This window comes from Vipera berus (assembly GCF_964194415.1).
Source record: "Vipera berus genome assembly, chromosome: 1".
NCBI lineage: Eukaryota > Metazoa > Chordata > Lepidosauria > Squamata > Viperidae > Vipera > Vipera berus.
The window spans coordinates 38627-47270 of record NC_138202.1 but is presented as its reverse complement, the minus strand read 5'-3'; the positions used below and the strand labels follow the sequence as shown (position 1 = coordinate 47270).

Genomic DNA, 8644 nt, shown 5'->3' with positions numbered 1-8644 from the left:
GGGGAGCGGAAAGGCGCGCCTGCCTCGCGGGGCCGCGGCCGGAGACCGTTGCGGAGCCCGGCGGCGGCGGCGGCGGCGGCGGCGGCCCGGGAGCCGCGGTCGAGACGAGCCTCGGTGCCGCAGCGGACCCGAAGAGCCTCGCGCCACAGCCCCGGAAGCCCCGGCCGCTCTCGGAGGCGCCCCCCGGCCACGTGACCGCGGTCCCCGCCGCTGACTGGAGAAGGGGGCCAGAGGGCGGTCCCGGCAGGCCCGCGGGCGGAAGTGACGCCACCAGGGAACCGGGCGCGGGATGCCCGGCGAGAGCAAGATGGCGGTGAGCGCGGGCGGGGGGGCGGGGGGGGCGCGCGGGGTTCGCGCGTGGGCGTGGGCGCGGGTGCGGGCGCGTCTGACGGCCTCCCGGCTCCCCCGCAGGACAAGGAGAAGAAGAAGAAGGAGAGCATCTTGGACCTCTCCAAGTACATCGACAAGACCATCCGCGTGAAGTTCCAGGGCGGCCGGGAAGGTGAGGAGGGGGGGGCTGGTGGGTCGGGGGGGGCTGGTGGGGGGCGCTCTCCGGGGCCGCCGGTCTCACGGGGGGTGCCGGGCGTTTCTCTCCCGACAGCCAGCGGCGTCCTGAAGGGCTTCGACCCGCTGCTCAACCTGGTGCTGGACGGCACCGTCGAGTACATGAGAGGTGCGTCTCTCCCCCTCCCCTCCCCCGTTGCCCCTCCGGGGGGGGCTCCCTCCTCGGGTAAAGAAGGGGCGGGGTGCGTGTCCCGGCTGCTCTCTGGGGCTTGGGCGGTTTCCTTGCAGACGTTTCAGGGCTTCCCGCCTCCCCTTTGGAGCCTTTTTCCGCAGAGGGAAGGGGAGACACACCCACCATGCCTGCCTGCCTGCCTAATTCCCCTCCCCTCCCCCCCAGATCCGGATGACCAGTACAAACTCACGGAAGACACCCGCCAGCTGGGCCTGGTGGTCTGCAGAGGGACCTCTGTTGTCCTCATCTGCCCGCAGGACGGGATGGAAGCCATCCCCAACCCCTTCATTCAACAGCAAGACGGCTGAACCGTTCTGCGGCCTGCGCCTCGGACTTTAGGAGGAGCGGAATGCGGTCTCTGGAAAGGAGCCTCGTTTGCGAGAGAAAATATTTTTTTATGCTCTTTTTGTATAGGATTTTTCCCCCTTTATTTTGTGTGACACTGTACGCGGGCCAGGACGTGGTCTTTCAGCGAGGGGATGTCTTTTGTCTGCAGCTGGTTCGGAACAACTTTCTGCTGTAAACAATTGAAAGCAAATTGGAAGGTTCGGTAAAATACGCCCGACAATTCTTGTTGGTTCTTTGTTCCTTTAATCGCTGCGTAAATAATGCAGTTTGCTCCTTGGTTTGGTCCTGTGTCCTCCGGCCTTCGTCTTTGCTGATAACTCTGTGCTGTTTTCTCAGGAAGGCATCCAAGACAACTGAATAGCAGCCACGTGAACATTTAGTTTTAAAGAAAAGGTGGCAAAATTTGTGTAATTTGTCAGCATTCGTCTTCCTGTTCATTCCGCACTGAAGGGGGAGAGTTTTTGAGTTGACAAATAATAAAACCTCCTGAATCTTCTCACAAGTTGGAGAATGTGAAAACTCATTGAGAAAAAAATTATAAACGGTGTCAATTTAAATGGTATTCTGGGTTTGAGGCACAACAGCTATTTTCTTCAAAACGATTCCTGGGCTACAATCTTAAACCTAGACTGGATATGGTTGCTTGGTTACAAACTATCCAGCTTTGCTTGTTGGGCTAGAATTTGATCCAATGCAAGAGATCGGTAAAATGAGGACCCAGATTCTTGGGGGCAATATACTGACTGTAAACCGCTTAGGGCTAGAAAAGCACTGTGAAGCGGCATGTAAGTCTAAGGGCTGATTATTCCATTTGCATCCTAGGCCAAATAAGCAACGGCTGAGCTTCCATTTCCAACTTTCTGTCTCCTTTCTATGTTAGAGACAAGTTGGCCAAGCTCCAGTGCTGCGCAAAAGATTAATAATTTTAGGAATTTTAATAATAGAGGGCAAACTTGTAACACCACAAAGATAAGGATGATAAAAAGAGGAGAGCGCTACGCCAGTCAGTCAGAGATGGTTCTTTGGGCCGTGGATGGGCAGTTTGATCTGCTCTGTGTCCAATTTGTTTCTCCACGGGGAGATGCAGCCTCCCAGGCACAGTCCAGTCCATCATTTCTCTTAGGATCAAGTCTTTTGAAATGCCGTCTGTTGCGATGTTCAGACAAGGGTCAAAGACTTTGGGCAGCTGAGCAGTTATATTTTATCCTACTGTTTTACTAGGCAACTCAGAATGGCAAACATTCTTAACACTCCTCTTTTCCCCACAACAATCCTGTGAGGTAGGCTGTGCTGTCAGAGAGAGAGACTAGCGCAAAGTTATCCAGCTGGATTTCATACCTCAGGCGAGACTCCCAGCCTGCACCTTGGCCCCTGTACCAATCTGGCTTCCCGCTAGTTACCTTGTGTCGCCAGTATCGGTGTGCCTCTTCTGTTTGTATCGAAGCAGTCGTGCTTGCTGCAGGCGAACAGGCAAAAGAGGCAGCATGTAGGTAGGAGGGGTTGTGACATGGGTCCCTGGGTAAAGGAGGCCGGTCTCTATTTTTAGGATCAGAGTTGTGTCTATATTGGGCCTAGCAACTGCTCCACTGCACTTTCACCAGGGTTTGAGCGGGAGCCAAGGTCGCAGGACAGGAGGGCATTTTATTCTGGGCTCGGCTCTTCAGGTCGGCTGGCCGGCATGGATCCGTCCCCGTCCATGACAGTTCAGGCCAATCCTGAGTGTGACGCAGTCTTGGAAGTGGAGGGAAAGTGCTTCCCGGTCAACCGGTGGGCCCTGGCCTGCCACAGCAGCTATTTTGAAGCCATGTTCTTTGGTGGCACCCGGGAGCACGCAGAGCGACGCATCCGGATCCGGGGGGTTGAGGCGGAGCCCTTCCAGGCACTCCTGGACTTCACCCGGACAGGCAGCCTCAGCCTCACCCCTGCCAACGTCGCCAGCCTTCTGCAGATGGCCGACTTCCTGCGGCTGGAGGTGGCCAAGAGGCGCTGCGAGGCCTTTCTGGAAAGAGAGTTGCACGTCTCCAACTGCCTCGGCCTTAGGGCCTACGCTCAGCACTTTGCCTGCCCGGCGCTCGAGTCTGCTGCCCTCAACGTAGCCCTCAGCCACTGGGCTGACGTGGTGACCCACGGCGAGGTGGAGGAACTGCCCAAGGCGACTCTGAGGGAGCTGCTGCAGAGCGACGAGCTCTTCGTGGCCTCTGAGGACGTGGTCTTCGACACAGTGATGCAGTGGGTAGTGGCAGACCTGCCCCAGCGGGCCAAGGATTTCCTGGAGCTGGTGGGCCTGGTGCGGGTCCCCTTCCTCAGCCTCCCCTTCCTCAGCCTCCTGGTGAAGCACAGCAAGCGCCCCGGGCCGGACCCTCCGGCTCAGCTGCTGAAAGAGCTGGACCGCTTCCCGCCCCCCAGCTGGCAGGAGGCCACCCAGGCCCCCTGCGCCAGCCGGAGCTACGAGACCCTCTTCGTGGTGGCTGGGAAACGTGACCAAGAGCAGCAGGAGCTCTTCCACTTCCTGCCCAAGACTGGCGCCTGGCAGGCCTGCTCGCCGCTCAAGCGCAAAAACCTCACCCAGTACGCCGTGGCTGCCGTGGGTAATGCTCCGTCCCTTGGGGGGTGGGGGGCTCTGGGCTGCAGCCCTACCACGAGGAGGGCCAAGAAGAACCGCCAGAGCAGCTCCTGGCTCCCCAAATCAGAATGGAGCTGACGTAGGGACCTTGGAGGCCTTCTGGTCCAGCCCCAAGCTCCAGCAGGAGAGACCCCGTACCCGTCTCGGACAGGTGGCAGTCCAGCCTCTTCTCAAAAGCCTCCAGCGATGGGAGCCCCCACGACGCCCGAAGGCAACTTCTGTTCTGCTGGTTCAGCTTCATTCCAGCTTCTCTCCTTGATCCGTTTCCACCCGTTCTTTCTTCTCTTGCCCTCTGGTGCTTTGGAGAAGAGGTTTGACCCCACCTCAAATACTGGAATACTGCTATCATGTCCCGTCCCCCCCCCCCCGTCCTTCTTTTCTCCAGGCGGGCCATACCCAAATCCTGCAACCGTTCTTCCTATTTTTTTCCTCCAGGCCCTTTAATCATCTTAGTTGCTTTTCTTTGTACCTTTTCCATAGTCTCAATGTCTTTTTGTGATGTGACCCAAACTCCTTCAGAACTCTGGGACGTAATCCATCGGGTCCTGGTGATTTATATTCATCCAGGTTGCAGAGGCGTTCTCTTCCCATTTCCTTGCTTATTTTAATTTTTATTTCTAGTCTGTCTTTTACTGTTATGAATTTGTTAGGTTGGGCTATAGTTTCTTTTTGCCTGAAGAGAGAGGCAAAGAATGAGTTAAGGAGTTCTGCTTTCTCTTCCTTGCCATCTTCTCTCCTTAGTGGACCGACTGTTTCCCTGACTGTTTTCTTGTTATTTATATGTTGAAAGAAACTTCTTTTATTATTTTTGAATTTTGTTGCAAGTCTTTATTCATTCGAGCTTTTGTTCATTCTGAGCCTTTTCCCCTTTAGGATTTTTATCCGTAAATTTTTTCTTAGGCTTTCTCTGAGTTTGTTAAAATCATCTCTTTTAAAGTTTAAGACACCGGTTGGATTATATTCTGTTGCTTGTGTTTTCATTATAATGAATTCCAGTATGACGTGGTCAGTGTGGTCCAAGGTTGGGGCAACTCCAACTCCTTTTTATCACTTCTTCTCTGTGAGTAAGAACTAGGTCCAGGATAGCTTTTCCTCTAGTTCCCTCCTCCACCTTTTGGGTGGCAAAGTTGTCAGCTAGGTGGGTTAGGAATCTGTTTGATCTCCCGCTCGCTGCTGAGTTTGTCTCCCAGTTGATATCAGGGTAGTTGAAGTCTCCCATTGCTACTGTGAAATCTTTCCTACGTACATTTGTTAATTGATTAGCCTGTAATGTATGTCTATGACAATGTCGCTTTTTCCTTTTATATTGACCCACATGCATTCTGGCAGGTTTTCATCCTTGGTTTTGTGTATTTCTGTAGAGCTGTAGTGATCTTTTTATATATAATGCAACTTCACCTCTTCTTTTGTTGGGTTGTATCCTTTCCATCATTCTCTACTTCATTATGTTTTCCTTTTTTTATTTCTTCTTTGTCCTTCCTCCCTTGGTGATTGGTTATCTACTGGTTTTGCTTGGAACTAGGTGCTAAAGGTCGTGAAGATTGCCCCCCCCTGCTCCCCCCCTCAATCTTAGTTTAAAAGCCCTTCTGATAAGATGAGCCAACCAAGATACGCTTCCCTCTAGGAGCCCCCTTGCCAGAGCTCCCCCATAACCAGAGGGGCTCCTCGGCTCTCTGCCCTGGGGCCGGTTCCTGGCTTTGCGGCTGCTGGGCCTTCGGCCCCCCCTTCCTGAACTGGAAGAAAGTGGGAGCTGGGATCTGAATCCGGGGCTCAGCTTCACGTCTGGATGGGCTGCAAGCTAGTGGCAGCCTTCCGAATGCTCTCCGGGCAGAGGCAGAGACGGGAGGAGAGTTGCTCCACTTCTGGGTGGGCGGGAGCCCACTCACCTCCGAGCCCCCGCTGGCTGGCCAGGGTGGGGCCCGGAGGAATCAGGTGGGGCAGAGTGAGAGAGTTTGGGAGGCCACTCGGTGGGGTGGCCAAAGAGGGAGCAGGTTGTTCCGAGGCAGCCTACCTGGAAACGCCAGTCCTTGGGGAAGAGCTGCCTCTGGGGCTCACCTGGGACCCTTGGCTCCAGCAGGGGCTCCCGCTCCTCCCCCCACCCCCGCGGGTGGCAGCCAGCCTGCCCCACTTTAGGACGCTCCACAGGGCGCTGCTGTGAGTCTGCCTGGTGTTGTGCTCTTCCCGAGGGTCCCGGGCAGGGCAAGAGGGCCGCCTCTCCAGCCCTTTTCTTTTCCCGCCCTTCTCCGGCCACAGCGCCTCCTCCTTTCCCTGTGCGCTCTCTGCAGGCAACCTCCTCTTCGTCACGGGGGGGAACTTCCGGGAGGAGTTCCTCTGGGCCCCCGTGGACCGGGTGTGGATCTACAACAGCTGGGACGACAGCTGGCTGGAGGGGCCGGCCATGAAGGAGGCACGCGACAGCCACTGCGCCGTGGGGGTTGGCTTCCACCTGTACGTGATGGGCGGCAGCACCCCGGAGGGCATCACCCCCAGCGTCGAGCGCCTTGCCCTGGCGGACTCCTCCTGGGAACCCGCCAGTCCCCTGATCCACCCCGTGGAACGAGCCGGAGCCACTGGTGTGGGGACGCGGATCTACGTGGTCTGTGGCCTGGATGAGAACGGGGACGTCTGCCGGGCAGTTCAGCGGCTGGACATAGAGACAGACACGTGGGATGTTGTTTCTTTCTCACCGCTGCCAAGGTGAGGCTGCGGCTGGCTTTCCTGGGGTGGGTTGCAGAGAGTGGAGGACTTGGAGGTTCCCTGGTGTCCTGTGTGGCCACAGGAGAGAAGAGGCCAGGCCAAAAGGTGGGCTCGGGGGCCGTTTCTGCCCTTCGCCAGACGTGCCTTTTGGGGGGAAAGACTCATGCGGGCTTCGGAAAGGTGAAGCTACTGTATGAAAGCCCACCCCAATGGGTGCCCCAGATGTGGCGCACCCGAATACTGCTTCTCAACAGGATTGAGCTCTTTGGCTGCTGGCAGTTCAGGCCCAGGGGGGAGCTCCTCGTGGGGCAGGGAAGCTCCTGTCAGTGGGTCCAACTACTTCCAAAGAACAGTGTCTTTTGTGGGTGCCTGCCTGCCTCCCTGCCCTGCTTCTCTTCCCTCCAGGTATGACCTCTGTGTGGCAGCCTTGAACGGGGCCCTCTACACCGTCGGAGGGGGGGCCTTCCGCCTCGACGTCTGCACTGACGAGTGGACCCCCGTGGAGGAGGACGGCCCGGCTCAGAAGTTCTTTGAAGGATGCAGCTCAGCCAACGGACGCATCTATCTGCTGGCGGAGAGGCGGGGGAACACCGCTGTCCCAAACATGGTGATTCTGGACCCCTACAAGGAGACATGGCAGGAAGTGGGCCACAGTCTCCCCTGCCCGCTCCCCATCCACGGAGTGGCCTCTGTGCGCAGGTTCAACACCTGGGGGTGCAAGGCGTAGCCAACGGTGCTGCCTCCTCCCTTCAGAAGAGATCCCCATGGCAGGGAGCAGCCTCCATGGAGGGTGCATCTGAGCCTCCCCGTCCTGCTGACATTGGCCCTGAGATACGGAGGGGGGGATTCCTCTCACAGATCCACGGGGTGCGAGCAACCTTGGAGACCATCGGGCTCTGTCCCTGGTGCCAGTGCGGGGATCCCCGGCCGAAGGCCCTCCAGCCCCCATGTAGCCGGCCTCTGCATTCAGCCACCCCAGTGCATCCCTCAGGCTAAACACCCCCAAGGCCCCCAACCACTGCTCTTTGGGCCCCATCTCACCTTGCTTGCTCTCCCCTGGAGAGACCCCTCCCCCTTTCTCTATATCCTTCCTAAAATGTGCCCAGGGACTGAACCATGCTGAAACAGAGGCCTCTTTTGCTCTCGGTTTGACCTGTTGATGCAGCCTAGGAGGTCATTGCTAAAATTGGGGAGGTGCCATCTGGCCCCAGGAATTAGTTTAATTTTACCAACGTGGCTGATCACTTTATTTAGTCAATTTATACGGCCACGCACCCCACATACAATGCAGGGCGGCATACAGTTCAACCAACATACAGTAAAATCAAAATATACAATATACAATGACATAAGAGTTAACTACAGGGGCCCTTCAGATCTGTCGGGCTGAACAAGGTTACTGTCCCATCAGCGATCGTCGCTCCTTTCCAGATTCCTCAGCGGGGAGCCTAGCGGTGCCCCTGGCAGATCGCCTGATCCGGATAGAGTTTTCTTCGATTGGCTTCTCGCCAGGTGTTCCTTGCAGCGTTTCTCGGAGCACAGAGCTGTTCCTTGGGGCTTTCGCCGCCTCTTGGTTTTGAAAGGGGTCTCTGACCCGCCCTGGGGACCTTTCCAGAGCAACTCCCCCGGCCTGAGCTTTGTGTTCCGGCTGGGATTCTTTTACTGCGCTTTGGAATCCCCCCCCCCGGTTTCCTCTTCACCCCGTTGGCTCTCCTGAAGCCATTGTGGGAGTGTTGGACTTTCCACAGCAGCAACCTACCTGCCCTGACGATTACAGCACTAGGGTCGCTGTGAGGTAGTTCCCCTTTTTTAAAAAAACAGACCGACGCTATTTGGAGGAGTTTATCTCGCAGGAGGACAGACCCCGGCTGCACGAGCTGCTTCTACGCTTCCTTTAAGCACAACGTTCCGCTGGATTTCCTTTCTGGGTCTGGGTTGGCTTCCGTCGCCCCCTGCCGGCCTTTGCCGCAAGTGCGAGCAGGAGGAGGGATGCGGAGGAGCTGATCTTGTTCTCCGCGGAATCGTCGTTTTTGCAAATTCATTTCTAATTTAATTTCTTTTTTTATTAGTCTTTTTAAAATTTAGGCTTATAAATACAAGAGAATATTTGTAGTTCAGGACTGAACTTCTGGGTTCTTGGTTCTCTCTGAACTTGGTTGTGGTTTTTTTTTCCGTTATCCAACGAGGTAACATCAGTTTTAGGCTTACGTGTTGTTGTTTTTAAGTCACTGGCTGGCTTC

The 8644-nt window shown here is 56.1% G+C and overlaps 2 protein-coding genes across 2 annotated transcripts; both read left to right on the top strand.

The window, feature by feature from the left end:
* The first annotated feature begins 155 nt into the window (after positions 1–155).
* LSM7 (LSM7 homolog, U6 small nuclear RNA and mRNA degradation associated) lies at positions 156–1586 on the top strand. The gene is made up of 4 exons (XM_081330949.1): positions 156–313; positions 412–502; positions 602–673; positions 902–1586. Exons 1-4 carry the CDS (start codon positions 290–292, stop codon positions 1042–1044), a joined length of 330 nt encoding a protein of 109 aa, XP_081187075.1. The 5' UTR covers positions 156–289; the 3' UTR covers positions 1045–1586.
* A 943-nt stretch (positions 1587–2529) lies between these two features.
* On the top strand, positions 2530–8529 carry LOC308663095 (kelch-like protein 21). The gene is made up of 3 exons (XM_081319253.1): positions 2530–3672; positions 5993–6404; positions 6810–8529. The coding sequence occupies exons 1-3, from the start codon at positions 2763–2765 to the stop codon at positions 7129–7131; spliced, it is 1644 nt and encodes a 547-aa protein (XP_081175379.1). The 5' UTR covers positions 2530–2762; the 3' UTR covers positions 7132–8529.
* Positions 8530–8644: the final 115 nt, after the last annotated feature.

What these genes read in the sequence shown, in the direction of transcription:
- LSM7 (XM_081330949.1), top strand. Translation starts at nt 290, where the DNA reads ATGCCCGGCGAGAGCAAGATGGCG. An exon ending in GTTCCAGGGCGGCCGGGAAG is followed by an intron (nt 503 to 601) that starts GTGAGGAGGGGG and finishes CTCTCCCGACAG; the next exon opens with CCAGCGGCGTCCTGAAGGGC. An exon ending in CACCGTCGAGTACATGAGAG is followed by an intron (nt 674 to 901) that starts GTGCGTCTCTCC and finishes CCTCCCCCCCAG; the next exon opens with ATCCGGATGACCAGTACAAA.
- LOC308663095 (XM_081319253.1), top strand. Translation starts at nt 2,763, where the DNA reads ATGGATCCGTCCCCGTCCATGACAGTTCAGGCCAATCCTGAGTGTGAC. An exon ending in GTACGCCGTGGCTGCCGTGG is followed by an intron (nt 3,673 to 5,992) that starts GTAATGCTCCGT and finishes CGCTCTCTGCAG; the next exon opens with GCAACCTCCTCTTCGTCACG. An exon ending in TCTTTCTCACCGCTGCCAAG is followed by an intron (nt 6,405 to 6,809) that starts GTGAGGCTGCGG and finishes TCTTCCCTCCAG; the next exon opens with GTATGACCTCTGTGTGGCAG.